Source organism: Apteryx rowi, unplaced genomic scaffold (genome assembly GCF_003343035.1).
Source record: "Apteryx rowi isolate R43461 unplaced genomic scaffold, aptRow1 scaffold_554, whole genome shotgun sequence".
In the NCBI taxonomy this organism is placed as follows: Eukaryota; Metazoa; Chordata; class Aves; order Apterygiformes; family Apterygidae; genus Apteryx; species Apteryx rowi.
In genome coordinates, this window is record NW_020450821.1 from 422226 (window position 1) to 442188 (window position 19963).

Genomic DNA, 19963 nt, shown 5'->3' on the forward strand with positions numbered 1-19963 from the left:
CTGCAGGCGCTTATCAGCGGCTTTACGGATCTTAGGATCTTTAAACAGATCTGGGGATTTTTAACCTCTCATGGTTTCGGGGCCCGGTTTTACCGCTCGACGTCTATGAGACAGTGCGTCGTTGCCGATGTCGTCGTTCCCTGYGGAAGTTCTCATGTTCCCGGTGTTTTTCAGATTTGGGCTACGCGCGTGTTTGCAGCGCGTCCTACGCAGCCTCTTTCCCCCCGGATGCCCGGCTCCGAGGCCGTTCCCGTGAGCAGCTGTGTCTTCTAAAGCACCTACGTGCTCCTGTGAACGCGTCGCAGCTCAGCTCAGCGCGTCTAAAGCCGCTGCACGCTATCGCAAGCGGGCGCGATGGCGGCAGCACCCACGGGCGCTGGGGACACCCATGCACCCAGGGAGGCGAAGCCCCCGCCGGGCGGATGCAGTCGGACGCGAGGCGCTGCGGTGGCGGAGCGGGGTCCGGCCGGCGGCTCTGCCGCGCGCCCCCCGCTCTCGCCAGGCAGCGTGTCCGGGGGCTTTTCTTCCCAGATTACGCACGTATTTTTTATCCGAACGCAACTTTAGGGGCGGTTGCCTTGAACGCGCCGCTTAGGGAAGAGCCTTTGGGAAGGATGTCACGGGTCGGCGGCGTTCCCGGCGTAGTTCTGTTCCGGCAGCGGCGTTGGCGCGGGAGCGACCCCGGCGCCGCGGTCCCCCACGCCGGGCGGTCGCGGCGCGATCTGCTCGGGGCTGCAGCGTTCCTCCCCGACGCGGTGGCTTCTCCCAGCGGCTGCTTTGCCGCGCTGCAGCCTGCTGCGGCCCCTGCTCGGCGAGGGTCTGAGCTCCGGCGCTTCTTTGAGAGAGCTTCCAGGGTGTTTGTAAATAAAAGCCAAACCTGGAAGCGAYGGGTCCGTGCGGCCCTTTGGAGTGGAAATAGCGGGTTTTCCTACGAGCTTGCAGCACTTCCGTCGCGTTTGTCCAGCCATCGGCACAGCTGATGCAGGCTCCAGGCCAGGATCCCCGATGCAGGGGGGGCTCCAGGATGGGATCCCCGGTGCAGGGGTGCTCTGAGATGGGATCCCCGGTGCAGGGGTGCTCCGAGATGGGATCCCCGGTGCAGGGGTCTCCGGGCCGGAAAGCCGAGCTGCGCTGACCGTCGCCAGCTGAGACGGGAGGTCTCGCCGCACCGCCGCCTGCTTTGCAGGGCTGCAAAAAGAAAAACTTTAAAATCCCCCAAAACAAGATCTCCCCGAAAAAAGAAAGAAAGGGAAAACCCTTGAGGAGGGGGTTTCCCAGAGCGGTTCGAGAGGAAAGCGGGTCCCGGAAGCGTGTTTTCTGCGGCAGCCCCCACACCCGCTCCGCCGGGGCGTTCTTCCCCATGGCCGTTCCTTCTTTCCCCTCATTTTCCCTCTTTCCTCTCCCCCTCGCAGGAGGGCCGGGGGGCGGCGAGGCGATGCTGTGCCGCGGCGGCCCCGGCCGGTGCCCGTGACGCCCCGCCGGCCCCCAGCATGACGAGCCTCTTCCGGCGGAGCAGCGGCTCCCGCGGCGGCTCCGCGGCGCCGGAGCTCAACAACAGCCGGCCGGGCCGGCAGGTCCGGCGCCTGGAGTTCAACCAGGCCATGGAGGACTTCAGCACCATGTTCCCCCGCATGGACTACGACATCATCGAGTGCGTGCTGCGGGCCAACCGCGGCGCCGTCGACGCCACCATCGACCAGCTCCTGCAGATGAGCCTGGACGGCGGCGGCGGCGGCGGCGGCGACAGCTCCGACTCGGAGGACAGCATCCCCGCCGAGGTGAGCCCGGGGGGCCCGGACGCCTGGGCCCCACGGCACCGCGGCACCGAAGCCCGGCGACGGACGGACGCAGCCGCACGGCTGCTTCCGCTCGGTGCCGGCTCCCAGCGTCGCGGCGCACGCCGAATTCGGGGACGGCCACCGTGCCTCCCCGGGCGTTGCACAGGGCGTCCCGTCCTGCGGCTGTGCAGGATGCAGCCCGGACAGTTCRCCCCGGAGGGAATTTGGGGCTGGAGCCCAAGCGCTTCCCTCCCATCCCGCTGCCGAGGGCGCGTGGCCGTGCCGTGCCGTGCCGTGGCAGGTTGCAGCAGCAATTTTAGCCAATCGCCCCCCACTCTGCTTGGCTTCGCCCCCGGCTCGCTCTCACCCCCTCCTTCCCGTCGCCCAGATCCTGGAGCGGACGCTGGAGCCGGACAGCTCGGACGAGGAGCCGCCTCCCGTGTACTCGCCCCCCGGGCGCGAGCCCCCGGCGCCGGGCAGCCGGCCCCCGCGCGCGCCGCCCGCCCCGCCGCCCAGGTGAGCGCCCCCGAAACGCCCCGGGCGCCGCGTCCCGCCTGGAGGAGCAGCTGCTTCCCAGCCCCGCATCTCTCGGCCGGTTCCCCGGGATCCCGCGGAGCTGGGCGAGGGGGGGCTGCGGGCGCCGGCAGGGTCTTGCAACGGCTGACGGCAGCTGCCTGTGCTCGTCCCGCAGGACGGAGGCGCCCGGCGGCGCCCAGCCCCGGAGCCGCTACCGCAACTGGAACCCGCCGCTCCTGGGCGCCCTGCCGGACGACTTCCTGCGCATCCCGGCCCGGCCGCCCGCCGGCACCCAGGTGAACGCTGCCGCCCCGGCACTGCGCCCCCCGCTTCCCGCGGCGCTTCCCGCGGCACCCGGCTCTTCCTCCCTTCTTGGCTCCCAAGGCGGCCTGCCACGTTTTCATGGATGCCTGCCGGGAAGCTGCGCTTCGCCGCTCCGGCTCCGTTGCCTTCCTGGGAACAGGACGGTGCGGATTCGCTGGGGCTTGGGGCAGGAGAGGACCTTTCCCCGGCGCTTGTGTGCTTTTGCTTTTTATGGCTCGCCGAGAGCAGCTACGGGTCAGAGAGATGCTGCGGGCGYGGGCGAGATCGCTGCTGCCCGGGGCGGCTCCGCTCCCRCTCCTGCTCCTGCGCGGAGGCACCCGGGAGCTGGAGGCAGCCGGAGGGCCAGGGCACAAGGGTGCCTGGTGCAGCAGCATCCGTCAGCCTGGGATTTGCGCACTCTGCCTTCCRGATGGGGGGAATAAGAGCAGAGACTGGGCTGGGGGGGACGTTTCTCCCCGGCCTCGCACGCAGGTTCTGCCCCACGCTTTTAATTTAAAGTGTTTGCAAGCCGGCGCCTGGCAAGGAGCTCTTCCAAAAGCGGGGCTCCCGCTGTGCCCCGCTGATTCCCAGGAGACACAGCCTCCGCTCCCGGCTGGAAACACCCTTGCCCTGCCGACCCTCCCCGTGGGCAGAGGTGGCAGGAGCCGGGTCGCAGGCGGCTCCCGCGGCGGCAGCGGATCGGCGGGCTCCGCGGCCCCGGCCCGACGCCTCTCTCCCRTGCAGGGCTCCGGCAGCGGCGGCGGCAGTGGGCAGCCGGCGGCACCGCGCGGCCTCGGCCCCCGGGGCCCGGGCGCCCTGGAGCAGGAGCGGCGCTGGAAGCAGTACCTGGAAGACGAGCGCATCGCGCTCTTCCTGCAGAACGAGGAGTTCATGAAGGAGCTCCAGAGGAACCGCGATTTCCTCCTTGCCCTGGAGAGAGGTGAGAAGCCCTGTCGGAAACCCGGGAAAGCCGCTCCGGAGAGCAGGGGTGGTTTTCCAGCGGCGGAGAGCAGGATTGCCATCTGGGGGGCTGCAGGCGCTGCGGGATGCAGCTGGGCACGTCGCTCCCGGAGCTGCTGCCGCACCGCGGTTCCCGCGCCCCGGGCTCCCGCTGTGCCGTGCCGTGCCGTGCCGTAGCCCCGTTCCCTCGCCGCTGTCCGCGCCGCGAGCGCAGCAGGGGAGGGAGAGCAGCGCGGGGCGCRTGCCGCCCCGGGGAGCTGAGCGCCGGCGGCGTTGTTTTCCAGACCGGCTGAAGTACGAGTCAAAAAAGTCCAAGTCGAGCAGCRCTGCCGTCAGCAACGACTTTGGTTTCTCCCCCGTAACACCAGGTAATTTTCGAGACGYGCCTGAGCTTGCGTTTCTGGGGCTCCAGAAACGCCGGATTTGGGTCGCGGGCGCGCTTGGTGACCGGGCGTTTGCCTCGCAGGCGACGTGGCCCCCGCGGGAAGCAGCGAGGCCGGCAGCGCCGTGTCCGACGATGCCTTATTCAGAGACAAGCTGAAGCACATGGGGAAATGTGAGTTGCCTTCCGGCTCCGTGCTGGGGGGCTGCGCGGGGCTGCCACGGAAATCCTAGGGAAAGGGCAAAAACGGCAGCGCCCCCCATTCCGGGGGCCGACGGTCCTTGCGGTGCCCGGACCGAGCTCGCCGTGCCGGGAAGCGTTGCGCAACGCGACGTTTTCGGGGTGTCGCGGGGCTGCGCGCCGGGGCTGGGGCTCGCTCCGCCTCGGGACGGGCCACCGGGGCGAGACCTTCACCCGCTTCTTCCTTCCAGCAACGCGCAAGAAGCTGTTCGAGCTCGCCAGGGCCTTCTCCGAGAAGACGAAGATGAGGAAGTCGAAAAGAAAACACTTGCTGAAGCACCAGGCGTATCCTCGAGCGGGCTCCTTGCCACCTGCCCCCTGCAGYGGGGGAGCTGGGAATCTGGGGGGGGAGCAGCCGTGGCCGAGGCGCTGGAAATCCCTGTTATCCTGAGACCAAAGGCTCTGCCCTCCCCAAATCCTGCCCCCATGGTGCTAGGGATGCTCTCCCCAAATCCTGCCCCCATGGTGCTAGGGATGCTCTCCCCAAATCCTGCCCCCACGGTGCCGGGGATGCTCTCCCCGAATCCTCCCCCCACGGTGCCAGGGATGCTCTCCCCGAATCCTGCCCCCACGGTGCCAGGGATGCTCTCCCCGAATCCTCCCCCCATGGTGCCAGGGATGCTCTCCCCGAATCCTCCCCCTGTGGTGCCCGCCAAGGCGCCTGCCCGGCCCCGGGGAGTTCCCGGCGGGGCAGTGGGTCTTGCAGGGCGCTTCACGGCACTGCGGCCCCATCCCGGYCCCCGGCTGATTTTCCTTAGCGGAGCCGCAGGCTGGGGACAGCGGCTTCCACGGCCAATCTCCTCGACGACGTCGAGGGACACTCGTGCGGTAAGAAACCCCGGCRGGGCCGAGCCGTGCCCGCTCTGCTCGCGCCGGCCAGCCGGGATCCCGCGGGCAAGCGCCCGCTCCCCTGCCCGTGCCGGCCCTGCGCGGGGCTCGTGGGAGCTGGGATGGCGATGGCCCTGACCCCGCTCGGCGGCCTCCTGCCTTCCAGACGAAGACGTCCACGCGCGGCAGCCGCAGCTCCGGGAAGAGGAGGAGCTGCCGAAGGACGGGCGGTAAACGGTGAGCGAACCCTGCCCCGGGAGCTGCCCCGTCTGTCTGTCCCGTGCTCGAGCAGGGCGGCCGGGTTGGACCCATGTCCCGCGTGCCCATGTCCCGCGTGCCTATGTCCTGCAATGCCAATGTCCCGCGTGCCAATGTCCCGCGTGCCACCATGGGCTTGTCCCGGTGGCCACCGCGAGGCAGCTCTGACGGAGCCCGCTCTCCTTCTCCCCCCCATCCCACCTCTGCCCTAGGTGCCGGAGCCGGGGTTTATTGCTGGAACAGAACATGTAAAAGCTTAACAAGAAGATGGCTGAAAAAGGAAAAAAAAAAAAAAAAACGACCACAGATAACCCAGTTTTTGGCTGTTCCCCTCTGCTGCTGTACTCCGCCGAAGTACAAGGATCGAAGTGAGGCGCAGTGTTTTCTTACCACAGGTTTGAAAACCACTTTTCCTGTCTAGCAAATCAGCCAAAAACCCCCCAACCCCGGCAGCTGGTGTGAGTCGCTGCGGCGGAGCGGGTGGACCTCGGACGGGGGAGAGCGGCCGGTGCCTGCTGCTCCCTCGACCCGCGCGGCGCTGCGGGAAGGTGCAGATCGGTTGTGCTAGCGAGGACGCGTTCGAGCGCGGGATCCTGCTCGGCTGGAGTGTTCCCGGACATATCGCGGTAGTGACCTAACTTTACTCTGCGCACACAGGAAAAAAAAAAACGCACGGGAAGGAGAACCTAAAAAAACGCTGTCTCTTATTGCTACGAGTAACGAGCAGAGATTCAGAGCAGGTAATAGTCAGAATAATATAAGYTGCTGTTTATAAAAGGAAAGGCCTTCTTTTCCTAGGCGTTTCACTTTGAATTAAACCTTTGCCTTTGGCATTGCTAAAACTGCCTTGAAGTACGGACGCTTCTCCTCCCCGGCGCCGGGCAGGGCGCACGGCGGGGCCGCGCCGGCGCAGGTAAGAGGCGCCGTGGGCAGGGAGGGAGAGCGGTTTGCTTGCTGCCTGCAAAATCCYCACCGCAGTAGGGGTTTGCCGCGGCAGCCGGGCACGGGGACGGGTTCGGCGAAGTCCAGCGCAGAGGCGAGCAGGGCGCCTGGAAAACGGCGCCTGAGTCATGCCATGGGTTTAGGAGATGCTGTCGGGCTGGAGAGAAATATGCAAAAAAAATCCCTTCCCTGTGGAAGTGCCGAGTGATGAGTGTTAAGCCAGAAATCGCTCCTGCCAGAGCCTTTTCTCCTCTGTTATCGGCATGGTCCGTTTGCCGCTCAGTGCRGGAGGTGAACACGGATTTTCCTGTTCTGCATCGGGCTCCGGTGAGCYGGCACAAGCGGTGCGAGGTTGGAGCCACCAGCCCTCGCCACGGGGTCAGGCGACCAAAGCCCCGCCACGGCGCTGCCTCCCGGCCAGCTGCTCTTCAGCTCTGCCCGAGACTCGGGATGCCTTCGGAGCGGGCACCGAGGTTGTTCCCAAAGCAGCCCTGCTGCCCTTGCCCCGGCCGGCCGGCACGCTCCGGGTTTCCAAAACGCAGACCTGYGGACGGCCCCGCCGTCCCAGCTCATCCGGCTGCGGGCTCCGACGCTTTTCTTTCTAAGGCAGGCGAGAGGAGCATCCCGAGACCGGGCGCCCCGGCTGTCGGGACGCCCCTGTTACAGCCACGTGCTCGCGGCGGCTGCTGGATGGCCAGTATTCGGGCAGGGCGTCTGTCCGTCTGTCTGCGTGCAGCGTGCGTATGCATGTTGCTAAGTGCGAAGCTGGCGTTTGGCCGCTGGAAACAAGGCCCTTTCGGAGCAGGGAGGGACTTTCTGGTCCCGGCAGAGGGGCRGCTCTTTCCCTGCCCTGCGCTGGCCCTGGGATTAAGGAGCAGCTGCCGTTGCTCCCTCCCCATCCGAAGCAGCTCGCTGCATATTTGGAAGAAAATCAAGCGTGCAATCGGAGCAGCTTGTAAATGCTCCAGCGCCRCTGGGCTCGGCTCTCAGCTGCGTTTCGTGAGCGCAAAAAGCCCCCGCAGGCAGCCGAGCGGGAGCCCGGGCTCTCGCTGGCGGGACGCTCTGCTCTGCTCRTCCGGCGCAGCAGGGCTTTGCCAGCCCGTCGGCTCCGAGGCAGCCCCAGTGCCGCGGCCAGGGCTTAATATCATAGCGCAGGTGAATCCGGCTGGGCTCACTGGTTTAACAGCAGCTAGACAGCCTGGTAAACGCCACTTTTTTTTTTCTTTTATTTTTTTTTTTAATCAGGTCTAATGAGTAGGAAGGCCACTAAAACAGGCTCGGGAGCCAAAATGCATTTCTTCTATAAAAATGTACAATTCTCAGTGACGTTTGTATCACTTCTTTACAAAACAGTTTAAAAAGAACAGAACAACAACAAAAAAACCACCTCTGTGACGTTTGTGAGTGTTGCTATTTTAGAATTTATTACCATAAGTGATTTTTTTCTTAAAGATGTTTAATAGTAATTCCTATAATAAAGGCTTGTTGTTACTCTTAGCATTGGGGTTTATTTTGCTTTTTTGCTGCCTTGTTTCGGCTTTACCGCGGGAAAGCGAACGGTGACCGGGAGGGAGATGCGTTTTCCCTCCGCGCCAGCTCCGGCTGCAGGTGAGTGGCGGGTGCGAAGGCAGCGCCAGTGGGTCACTCCCGGCGCACAGCTCCTGCRGGGAAGAGCCCCTTCTCCCCACTAGGATCGATTTTTGGGAGAAGCTTTTCAGCCGCCGTTGCCCAGTGGTYGGGGGCTTTGCTGCCGGAGCCGTGACCCCTCTGGGAGCGGCCCTGCCTTTGAGGAAAAAACCTGCCTTTGAGGGAAAAGCGGCTTCCCCGCTCCCGTCTGCAAACAGCGAGGCTCTCGGGGTCGGGGAACGTGCATTCGCTTTCCTCTGCTTCACTATCCATCACACAGCGGCTGCCCCRCCGGCAGCCTGGCTCCTTCGCGTTGTCTCCTAGTGGCACGGAAACCTTATTTTAAGGAATTATTTCTGAAATGCATGTTACGAATGCGCACCGCACCGAAGCACCAGCAAAGCCGGAGTACTCAAAATGGGGCCGTTGGTCAGGATCGCTTCCCAGGGCTGCTCTCAGCGCCGCTCTCTCCCCTGGCGCTGGCTGTCYGTGGGCTCCGGAGAGCTGGCTTTAAACGCCACCGCTCGCCTTCCCTGCGGCGGGTCGGGCCAGCTCCTTCGCTCTGAACCCAGGCTTTTCTTCCCAAAACACATGCTAGAAAACAGCAGCTGAGAAAAGCCTCGGGCTGTGAACTGCGCAATCGGATGAGGATGGACGTGTTGAGGGGTTTTAGCCCGGCCTCGTACCTGCTTGCTGTCAGTCTCCAGTGGAAATGTACTGCCTCCTTCCTTTATAACACGGGAAGATGGAAAAAAGTGAATGCATTTTTTTTTTAATTTTTAATCAGCTTGTTCCCAATCTAAGGACTGCGTCTAACGAGCAGGTGTTACTCATTGGGACGCGCTTCTTAACGTCAAGTTTGGGGAAAGGCCGGGGCCGGGGGGAGGCTGTTTACACAGAGCGAATAACCTTGCCGTCGGTGTTGGATTTCATAGGTCGCCTCGAAAAGCGCCGGCTGGGGCTGGGCACTGTCTGCTGCCACCTCCCGGGCTGCCGGGGCGGGATGCGGCCGGCGTGGGCGCGGGGATGTCCCCTGCTCCGTCACTGAGGCCGGGAGCTGCGCTGCTGTCCCCAAGCCGTTCCTCCAAGGAGGCCGGGCCGGCTCTGAGGAGCAGGCCACGGGTTTGGGGGCTGTGATGGCCGTGGGGCCATGGTGGTCAGGGGCCRTGGCAGCCACAGAGCCATGGGGGCCACAGGGCCATGACAGCTACAGAGCCATGGTGGGTATGGCGGCCACTGGGCCATGGTGCTCATGGTAGCCGCAGGCCATGGTGCTCATGGTGGCTGTGGTGGCCGTGGTGTCTGCAAGGCCGTGGTGCTTGTGGTGGCCATGGYGACCTCATGGCCATGGTGTCTGCAAGGCCATGGTGCTTGTGGTGGCCATGGTGACCTCATGGCCATGGTGCTTGTGGTGGCCATGGTGACCTCAGGGCCATGGTGGTTACAGTGGCCATGGCGGCTGTGGTGGCCATGTGGCCCACGGTGGCCGCCTGACTGGGGGCACGTCCCTTAGCCAGGGCGCGGGCACGCTCGTGTCAGCGCCTGGGGACAGGGGACCGGGGACGGGGCCATGGCGGCAGGAGGCACCGGGCGCCATCGGCTCCCGCGGAAACATCGAGCATCCACTGCCTCTGCCTGGAGCTGGCAGTCCGCCCCCGCCTCTGCTCGGCCATCGGCTGCCGCTGCCTGGCTAGGCCGTGCTCCTCGGCGGCGGTCTATCGGCTGTTGGCTGCGTGCCCTGGCAGCCGCTCGTTCGAGGGCTCGGTAATCGGCTGGGGTCGGGTATTTCCGTTTCCGGGCGGGAGGGCGCCGGTTGCTGCGGAGCGGCCGTTGCTAGGGGAGGCCGGGCCGGGGCGTCGCCATGGCGGGGAACCGCATGCAGAAGATCGGGAGCGTGTTCACCCGGTACGGGGCGGGCGGGGAGGCCGGCGGCGGGGCGCGGCGGCGGCGGCGGGCCGGGGCCCTCGGGGCTGACCGCCGCGCTCTCCGCCGGCAGGACGCGGAACCTGCTCCGCATCGGCGTGGTGCCGAAGCCGCTGTGGTTCGACGTCTACGCCGCCTTCCCCCCGCTGCGGGAGCCCGTCTACCGGTCGCCGCGGCCTCGCTACGGCAAGGTGAAGGACGTCGTCCCGCCCGTCTTCTACCCGGAGGACGAAGTCCGCGCGTGAGTTCCGGCGCTCGCGCCCCGAAGGGCCCCGCGGCGGCGCCCGAGCTCTGCCGCTGCCCCTCGTCGCGGGAGGGCGGTTGCGCTTGGCGGCGCTGCGCGGCCTGGTCCCGGGCGGCGCCTGCTCCCTTAGCTTTCTTTTTAAAGTTGCCTCTTTGCTCTTCGGTGTATGCACGTACAAACCCGGCCCTGGGAAGAAATACAGCTGCCTTTAACAGTCACTGACCCTTAGAGCAATATTTTCCCGCTTGGCTCTATCACAGAGGACTGCGTCATGCAGCTTTACAGTTTCTTCAGTGTATTTATAGTCACTAGCAGATGTACAAAAAGCCTCATGTCAGATGAAGGCTCATTTGCAATAGAAAACTTTGGCCTCTGCTGATGCCTTTATGGCACAGAACTCCTATAAAACCACTTTGTGTGGCTAAGGTGGGCTAAGTTAACCCTCTGTGAAGAAGTTATAATGGTCCTGTGACTTGCAGGTGGGTGATAAAGATTAACTGGGATTTATTAAAACCATTTAAAAATGCTGGGGTGAAAAACATTGTATAATATGAAATGTAATGGAAGAAGGTGAATTAATTATTTTAATACTTTCTGTTGTAGCCTAACTGAACACACTCTGCTGGTTAAATACTTCAAAACRTATTCCTTTTTGATGGACTGAAAAACTTCAATGTTTTATTTTTTGAATAGGAGGTTTTATAGAGCTTATGGGAATGGTCCAAGATCTTTTGACCTGTCACAATCAAACTTCAAATCCACTTGCCAGAGGTAAGATTTATTTATAATTAAACTGGAAATATTTCTGACACTTGTCCCTTCTTCACTGAAGTCAATGAACCAAAAGGTTATTTATAAAAATAAAAATTAATTCTTCAAATCTAGGTTTGTTGAGAAATTCAATGAACTGAAGGAAGAAGGAAAAATTGAAGAGGACAGATTGTTTGAAGAAACAGGAAAAGCTCTTCTAGCCCAAGGGATAATTTTACAGAGAAGAGGGACAGAAAAAGTAAGTATTAAATATTGAGAAAATTAATTGGCTTGTGGATTCATAAAGTTTMATTTCTAGGTCCTTAATATCAAATGAGTTCAAATTAAATTCCCATCACGATAATCATGTGTGTGATAGTCGTAATAAAAATGTCTTGTGCAAGGTAAACTTTTCTCTCAGTTCTGAACATGACTGGCAAGGTTAAGGTTCTTCTTTTGGGACAGAAAAAGAACTACTTGTGTCAGTGATGGATGATTTCAGTCTTCAGTGCTTTGAACCCAACCATTGGTTTAAGTATATAAACCATCTGGAAATCTGTCTACATATTACCATATACATACTACCTATGTAACATGGAGGTAAATTAGAACCTCTCCTTGCCCTAAGTTAACTGACATATTTTTCTACCCCTTTTTAATAGTTAAATAGTCTAATGCATTCTTACCGGTTGATATGTGCGTGTTCTTTAACCTTGATCCTGAACTGGAAATTCTTGAGGCATAAATCTTGCGTTTGTAAAAAGCAGCAGTATTGAAATAAGAGGTTTGTAGTTTGGATTTGTTTTGTTGTGTTTTTGTCAAGAAAATAACTGTCTRAAAGAACTATCCAAAGCATCATGCCACTGATGTGCTGCTTTCTGGCTTTGCTAGTGTAAAAGAGAGGAAATGGCTTCTGGACATATGAAGTCCAGTTCCTTGTTGTTTCAGGCAATTGTTCTATGACTTTTGTCATAAAATGGGGTAGAAGAATGAACCTAAAGCACTTTTACCCTATCTGATAGGTTGTTTTAGACTATAGCTGCTTTATGATGGTTAGAAATCTTTAAACTTTTATGTCTAATTGAGAACTGTTTCGTCTGAGAAAGCTGACAGTTTAGTTTAAACATCAAAAAGTAGGAAGAAGAGCTGTTTATCTAAATTCATTTGTTATTCTTTCCTGTAAAATACTGTCCATTCTCYTCATCATCCAAGTAGCCCTGGACCTGAGCATCAATAGTGTTTTCCCMTCCATAAAAGAGGCTGAAGAGGAACAGAAATTGGTTCTGGTTGAAGTACACTACCCAAAGAGAGAGTGTGGAAAGATGAGATCACTAACTTTCTTTCATCTTTTTAGCTGGAGGTCAGCAGTCTTGTTTTCTATTTCTCRCCCTGGTGAAAACTTGAATCTGTTTTATCTTTGTAATAATCTAGGCATGAGTTAGAGCTTTTACAGGCAAATCTACCTGCTTTTTTGGGCATACAAACTGGAGCTGTTGCTTTCTATTGCTCTCTTCAGTCAAGCTTTGTCAGAAATTCTTTGCAACCCTGTTTTWTGGTGACCATCTGCCTTTAACTGTAGGTAGCACAACCCGATCATCAGGATACTCAAACCAGGGATCCTGTATTACGCATGCGACTTCAAACCGTGTTGGAAGAGATGCAGGAAAAGAAGCAAGGTCAGGAGGAGCAGCCGGCAGAATTGACTGAAACACAGAAGGGAAATTCCTTACCGTCCTAACAAGCTGTGCTGTTGTCTTGGCACATACTGCAACTTAGCGTTACCTATCTGTGGCATTCAACGGCTCGGGACTCAGCATTTCTGTGTGCACAACCCTATGACAAGGAGGCATTTACTGAAGGGGGGTATGCTTCAGTTATCCTGCTCTAGTGCCTTCTATGGCCTTGTGGGTGACAGACATTCTTGTTCTTCCATCCCCCCCATTTGTAAAATGGGAAATAATCCTTTCTTCTGAGGTTCAAGAGTGCCATCTCAAATCACGAGATGGAAAGTATGACACGTACTAGTGCAAAATTAAACACTTGCTTTAAAATTTAAACTTCTGTCTCTTCGGGTGTGTTATTTGCAGTAGTAAAGATGCCTTAACTTTTGCACTGATCAGGCCTTGTGACAGTCCTGCTGTTGAAATGGCATATACTGTTTGCCTGATACATTGTAACAGCTGTCTAAAGTGACTCTGAAAAGTCATCTTTTTATAGCTAATTGAGAAGAGTTGCTATTTATATTTAATATGCTCTTTCCCTTCCATCATTTGCTTAAAGTCACAATATGATAAAGTATAACAATACCAGGTAATTTGGATCTTTGCTGCCTTTCAGTGACTCTTGATGAAATCGGTGACCTCAGCAGTGTAAAAAATGTGTTACAACTGGTTGCTGAAGAGAAGGTTGAGTGCTGTTACAGAAATAGTGGCTGAAACTTTGGCACAGCACAACTTCAGAAAGTAGCAATCAATTTTACTATACTTCAGAGTTGATTAGAATTCCATTCTTCCCCTGTCTGTAAACTCCAGTGCCTAGCTTATTTTTTATTAAGGATTTTGTTTTCRGGCTAAATGAAAAGCAATTACTGTTCTGAAAAAAATAGAAAGGTTTAAATCATGTCAAGCAAATCACGTCTCTCCTTCCTTGTCTGACTCTCCCCCAAAAAGGAAAGGGCAAGATTTCCTTTTGGTTTCATACCTGCCTGCCAGACAAATTCTCCACAGCTCAGTTTTGTGCTGGTACTGCTGTAAATGGTGCACGCATACTGTCTTACGAATATGTATTATATGGCAGCAAAAAGGATGATTTAAAAATGCCCAGGGTTTGTGTTTTGTATGGCTTGATTCACCTCCTGATAATCAGTACAATTACAGTAGAATTACTCAGTTATTCTTGGAAGGTCAAACTCTATTCCTAATACTGCTCTGTAATTCTGAATGAGTGCAAGATTTTATTACAAAGAGCAAAAAACCTATTTATCTTAGCACTTCTGTAGTTGTAACCGCTAGAGGATCTGTTTCTAAAGCTCACGTTGGTGGCAAATATACTTGTCTGTTGCAAGATTCTTCCAAGTGGTGAATGAGTACTGCCTGAATTGCTAAATCCATACATAGACCCGTACAGAAGCGAAYGTAGTGGATGCACCCACCTTTGATAGCCGAGCAAAAACAGGTTGACCCAGCACAGCAGTTTTCAAATGGTAGAAGAAATTCTAGTGTGAACAGATGTGGTGAGTAAATACAAAAAATCGATTAAAGTGGGTTTCAATCTGAAACAGGATTGGAGAGAAGAGATGTACATACTAACTGAAAGTAAAATGCTTTATGTACTTCGATCTGTAGCAGGCYGTGGAATGGGATTTTCTTTGAATCACAGCGTTCTTCCACTTGGATCAGGACAGCCAGAGGCAAGCTGCCCTCATTAGAGAGATGCTGGCAGCCGTGATATAGGTTTCTCTCCCTGAGCCCAGGTATTTTGCTGAAGCCAAATAATTCTCCCTGGCCCGACAGAAGAATGAGCAACACTTCCATGTCTCTTGCACTGCAGCATTGTGTCCTTGCTTCTAGAGGATTTTACAGGCATATTTTATTTTGAGCATCCTATTCTGAGTTTTATTGTTGAGGTTTCTAGCTCGCCAAAAATTGCGAGTGGAAGTGCTTTAAAATGAAAAGTAGTGCTATGTGGTTGAATGTAATAACGTGAGAGATTTCTTGGTCGCTTCATTCACAGCTTGGTGGTTTCCTATTTGTTGTCACTTCTCTTTAAAAAAAAAAAAAAACTGCAAAAAAAGCTTTTTATCCTTATCTACTACAACTATCTTCATCCTTGCATTTTTACTGAGCTTTGCTATGTCATCCTCTAGTGTTCTAAAGCACGTTGAGCAATAGCATCCTAGATGTAAAATACAAAATAGATTGTGGCCTTGCAGTCTGCCTGAGTGAGTTCCAGTTCGCTTCATTCACAGCTTGGTGGTTTCCTATTTGTTGCTTCTCTTTAAAAAAAAAAAAAAAAACCTGCAAAAAAAGCTTTTTATCCTTATCTACTACAACTATCTTCATCCTTGCATTTTTACTGAGCTTTGCTATGTCATCCTCTAGTGTTCTAAAGCACGTTGAGCAATAGCATCCTAGATGTAAAATACAAAATAGATTGTGGCCTTGCAGTCTGCCTGAGTGAGTTCCAGTGCAGAGCAGACAAGAGAATGGCTTGAGAGTCAGAATTAATTTTCTCTTTTTTTCCTCTGTTTGGAAAAGTTACTAGAAGCTGCTCCCTCAGACTGAGTATTCCCAGCTGGGCAAGCTGTTTGGTGGGGAGGGAATTCAGGCCCTTCAGTGTTCCCTGCCCTGCTTGGCTTCCTCTTGCTGTGCTTGCTTGCAGTGGTGAGTCGCCAGTGTTTGCCCTGGGTGTGCAGTTGGAGTCTGAGGGGTGAGAGTAAGAGGCCCATTATGTTTTTCCTTCCCTTTCTATAGCTGAATAATGACTGTGACTGTTGAGCTTTTAAACCATTAGTTTTCATGACCACATGTGAGAAGGCATATTGCATCTTGCATTTCCGTAGCGAGTCTGCGCATAGCCCAAACCTGGTATGCTTTGTGAATGTGGAAGTACAAAGRAACTTTGATTTATGCAGTAGCAGTATAACTTGGCTGTCAGATTTGAGAGTGAAGTTGTATTTCACACTTTACCATGCTTCTGTTTAAGTAGCTGTAGACTTACAGCTGTATAATTCATTGACGTGTATGCATGCTCTTACTCAGAAGCAGGTAGATGGTCCAATTAGCTGGAAACACTAGAAATAGATAAGTGAGTGTATGCTTTCAGTCATCCAGCAGGGATGATRAGGCAAACTGGTCACACTCACATGGTGTAAATCAGGAAATTACTTCTTGGGAGCATCCAGGGCAGAGGCTTTGGAGTCTCAAGCAGCTTGTTGGCTCACCTCAGTGTCGAAGAAGCTTCCAGCTGAGTAGTTCTAGAGAGGGAAGTAGTTAGTGATGTCTCTGTGCTGTGGATAGGTAATGGGGAACTGGGGGTTGAGCCATTAGTGAAGGCTGTGAAGTTAAGTATTYGGTGCAATTAGGGGAAAATAMAATTAAGACCAGAATTCTSTGGTTTTGGATACTCCTCATTTGATGGATGTATTTGCTGGGCTGGGATTGAAATGTCAATCACTGTTACCTTAGTGTAACTCAACTATTTTAATTAAAAGGTTCTGAGCAAAAGCCTGGGGTGAGCTATTTATTATTTATCAAGCATTTACCTTCCAGCTGTTAGCAAAAGGTCAGTAGCTTTGCAGGGGAGGGTTTGTTGGGGAGCTTAGATGAAACAGATGCGCAATCAATCACTTCTACCTTGGTTTTGTGTGTATGCGGGTCACTACTACTAATTATTTTGGCTTTCAGTGTTCTTCCACTAAACATGCAATGAGCATGTGTCCCTCATTGTGATACATTTCCACAAAAACAAACACAGCCTTGTGATTACGGTTAATAATGRGATATTGATTGTTAGCAAATGTCAGTGCGGTCGCTTCTCGGTGCTCGCGCTGGTCCCCTGGCTTTTACCCGCTAGGTGGAGTTGTCGCATTTCTGCTGCACCTTCCCTCTTCCCTCGATTCAGAGGCTCAGCTGTTACCAATTTTTAAGGTCGTTGAGTCCTCAGTGGAAGTTCTTGACAATATAAGAGTCTGAAAGAGTGGAATCTTTGTGAGTCTTTTCTCTCTCTCTCTCTCTCTTATCATCGTGTAGCACATGCTTAAAAAGCAATGTGCTTTACTGTCTTTGCATGTCTGTGGGTTGAAGTGTGCAGCGATGGTGATGCGTCTCTTGTAAGTAGTGTCTTTATTTATATATTCTGCCCTATACTGCATGGCTGGAGAGACTAACTGGTGCCAAGCAATGTGAAAAATGTGTGCAACAGTAGCATTGACCTTACCTTTATCCTGCAGTCTGATACTAGCAAGGAAAGAAGTTCAAACTTTCGCCAAGAACATTTGAAAAGAAATCGAAGTTTCCTCTAGGAACAAATAGGATATATGGCTGGGCATGATGCATGAAAAGTGGGACTGGGAAAGAGAATACCAGTGTACTGGTGAGGCACAGATCTGCTAAGAAGCTGACCTTCATTCCCTTATCTCCTTAGGGAGATATCTGCCACCTACCAACTATGGTGTGCTGAGGAAGGCAAATGCTTCTCCTGCTTTTTGCAGGCAAGAGAAGCAGATGTGACCTTGTCATTTGCCCTTTGCCTTCACAGGGCAAATCATGCATTCAAGTAATTTCCTTATGCCTGGGCAAACCTGTCTTCTGATATTGTAACACTTGTTAATGACTGGAGCAAAGCTTTTGCTGTCTCGCAATCCTACACCCCATTATGGAGCAGCCGTTATGACCTTTGTTGGGCTAAATTGCTGACCTCCTTCCTCCTGAAAGATGAGTGGGGTGTGTGTGTAGCAGTTCCTCTCTCTGATTGTCAAGCTATTTTTAAGTGACAATAAATGCCAAAGTATCAGTTACAAGGTTCCTTACTGCTTGAGACATCAAAGCAGAAGACAATTGAAGGCAACAAGGAACCCCTTCTGCATCTCTGAAAGTCAGCCTGAAGGTTTTTTCAAGGTCAGTTCCTAAAATTGTGGGCCCCACCTGAAAATTTTAGGGTAAAGAATTTGCCCTAGTGTCTCAGTGGATCCCATCGCAGAATCTAGAAGTCTCGTTTTGCAAAGGCTACTGCTTTTATTGCTTGATCTCGACATCTATACTTTGGAGCTGATGCCCAGGTTGTTAGTTTGTCATAAGAGCATTAGCAGTAAAATCGGCTATTCAGCTATGCTGCAGTTGCAGTGTTTATAGTGCTGGGAGAGGAAATTCCTGCCTTTTGCCTGCTGTGTGTTTGCAAATTCAGTGGGTCTGCTATTCAGGACAATGGTATCTCATTTAGCAATGTGTTACAAGCACGTCCTACGCTGATGCTTTACAGATAAATCACTAAAGAGACAGCCAGATATGCTGGTATATTGGTGCGATAGATAATATGAAAGAAGCTTCCTGGAGATGTTATAGCGTTACTTAGGTTAGTGCTTTACTGAACAGTATCAGTCCCTGAGAGGACTTGTGTRCAGGAGACGTTCCACTGAAATGAATGCCTCTAGTCACAGAACTAAGGGTTGTAGGATTTGGCCCTGAATTGGGGTACTTTCTGAATCAGGCAGTTGAGCCCTGAAGGAGATTTGCAAGCGGTTCAGCAGCCCGCGCGGGGCTGGCGGCAGGGGCGAGCCTTCTGAAGCCTCGCGATCTGATCCCCGGCTCCACGCTGCACAAAGCTGGGCTCTGTTAGTGCTTGGGCATGTGTTACTGAGCAGTAACACATCTCTAACTACGCTGTTAGTCACATGCTGGAAGATTAACTGCTATTACATGTTGAGGGCAAGGGAAATAAGGATTATAGGATCAGGTCTTACACTGGGAGCAGCCAAAATAATTCACCAGCTTTGCCAGAAAACCAGGTGATCTGACCTTGCCAATACCAAGCTTTATAGATATCAGTAATAAAGCATTTTACGCTTTAAAAATGTAGCTCTAAATAAGATACTAAAATGTTGGAATTGCTGCACTGTAGTATTCTGTGATTTGCCTCCGTATTTCCAGTTGTGATACTGGAACTGAGCTGAATGTCTTCCAGGGGAAGATAGCTTTGTAACACTTGGATGCCCTTTTTAAATAGCCTGAATACACAAGAGTTGTCTGTGGTGTCGCTGCTTTTCCTGTTCTCTCTTCTCCCACCCTTGCCCACACACGCATGCACAAGCATTTAGTCTTCATGTCCTCTGGGGAATTGTTTTCACAGGAGCCTTTCCTCCTTCCCTCCATTTTGAGCTTTGGAATATTCGAGAAAGCTGTATCTGTTAGTATCTTAGCTTGAATTTACTGTGTTTTTATACTCGCCTTATTATACAATACCTGATAAAAGATATGCTGAGATCTATCAAGGAGTATGATGGCCTTTGTAACCCAGGTATGAGACAGTCTCATTGCTTGGCACTTAAATCAAGGCAATAGCCTTCTTTGCATCACCTGAATTTAGAAAGGTTCTATTTGTGTAAATTGCTGGCTCTCCTAGAGGAACAGGGTTTGGTTCAGCTTTCTTTGGGAATAGCACGTTGTGATTAGGTTCTGCAGCTGCAATTCTTTAGGACTGTTAGGGTAGCTAGACAGACAAGCTGGTCATTTTACACTCATTTGTCAGGAAAATGTATGCGGCATCAGAGCAGGTCTTTAAGGCACTGTCTACTCAGGGAAAGCTGCAGGTTTCTATTCGTTGAATTTCCACACTGGGAAAGAAAATGTCACAAGTGGCTCTACTAAACCTGTGCTTTCAAGGAGGGTTTTGCAAAAATTCTGTGGCATCAGTTCCCTACTATCTTCCTAGTTTTGTTTTTTAATGAGTACTTTTTTAACTGAATTGGAATTAGTCCTCTTTTAGCATTTTGGTTTTGCAGCACCAGAAATGTGTAGAAAGAATTCCCTGCCCACCAGTTCTCAGATGAATAAAATGCAGGACAATAATTTTGGGCAGGGCAGAAGGGAGTCGTAGAGGAGCAGAGCAAGGGTCGTAGCATCCCTGGAAGAAGAGCAAGATCTCAGTTTTAGCTCAGGATGAAAAAGCTGGCTGTTGCTTTCCCTCATATGTTAGTAAATCTTAAGTACTTGCAGGACCTGACTCACTCCTTGTTCTGTTTTTAGATCAGTTCATCCAACTACCGGCAGTTCGGATGAGCAACTGTTTTGGGCCTGGGTAGCCAAGGAAGCTGAGAAGGCAGAGCCCCAAAGAGAGCCCATCCGCAGAGCTGGACATGCTGTCTGTCCCACGGGGCACCGGAGTCGCGTTTCTGGCTGCAGGCSAAAAGGAGCAGACACCTGCCGGTTTGCCCAGTGAGAAGATTGCTGCTTTGCAATTTGGTGGGTAACAGACACCAATCTGTGCTCCCATGAAATTGAATTCACTGCGAGGTGTACCGAAACACCACACAGCCTTCAGGCCCCATTTAAATCTGCCAAAAAAAGCGTGGAAAGGATGTAAGTAGATGCAAGGCCCTGGCAATGCATACTGTGCTCCAGTCTGATTTTCACTCCAAGGTTACTGCACAGTAACTGGAGTCCTTTAAAGTGGGTAGCCTTTATCCAAGTTCCAGGGGAAACTTTTTTCCTCTTTGTC

General features: G+C 53.6%; 2 protein-coding genes across 2 annotated transcripts; both read left to right on the forward strand.

Moving 5' to 3' along the window:
- The first annotated feature begins 1490 nt into the window (after positions 1–1490).
- On the forward strand, positions 1491–5543 carry CUEDC1 (CUE domain containing 1). Its single transcript, XM_026081566.1, has 10 exons — positions 1491–1778; positions 2167–2294; positions 2470–2590; positions 3342–3537; positions 3842–3925; positions 4024–4113; positions 4371–4464; positions 4949–5007; positions 5174–5244; positions 5478–5543. The coding sequence occupies exons 1-9, from the start codon at positions 1491–1493 to the stop codon at positions 5239–5241; spliced, it is 1128 nt and encodes a 375-aa protein (XP_025937351.1). The 3' UTR covers positions 5242–5244; positions 5478–5543.
- A 4088-nt stretch (positions 5544–9631) lies between these two features.
- Positions 9632–12807, forward strand: MRPS23 (mitochondrial ribosomal protein S23). Its single transcript, XM_026081567.1, has 5 exons — positions 9632–9738; positions 9830–9997; positions 10694–10771; positions 10886–11009; positions 12330–12807. The coding sequence occupies exons 1-5, from the start codon at positions 9695–9697 to the stop codon at positions 12486–12488; spliced, it is 573 nt and encodes a 190-aa protein (XP_025937352.1). The 5' UTR covers positions 9632–9694; the 3' UTR covers positions 12489–12807.
- The last annotated feature ends 7156 nt before the right edge of the window (positions 12808–19963 follow it).

Bases quoted from the DNA above. Each gene is read 5' to 3' on its own strand.
- MRPS23 (XM_026081567.1), top strand. From the start codon at position 9,695: ATGGCGGGGAACCGCATGCAGAAGATCGGGAGCGTGTTCACCCG. The intron at 9,998-10,693 runs GTGAGTTCCGGC...TTTTTTGAATAG, and splicing joins CCGGAGGACGAAGTCCGCGC to GAGGTTTTATAGAGCTTATG. The intron at 11,010-12,329 runs GTAAGTATTAAA...CTTTAACTGTAG, and splicing joins AGAGAAGAGGGACAGAAAAA to GTAGCACAACCCGATCATCA.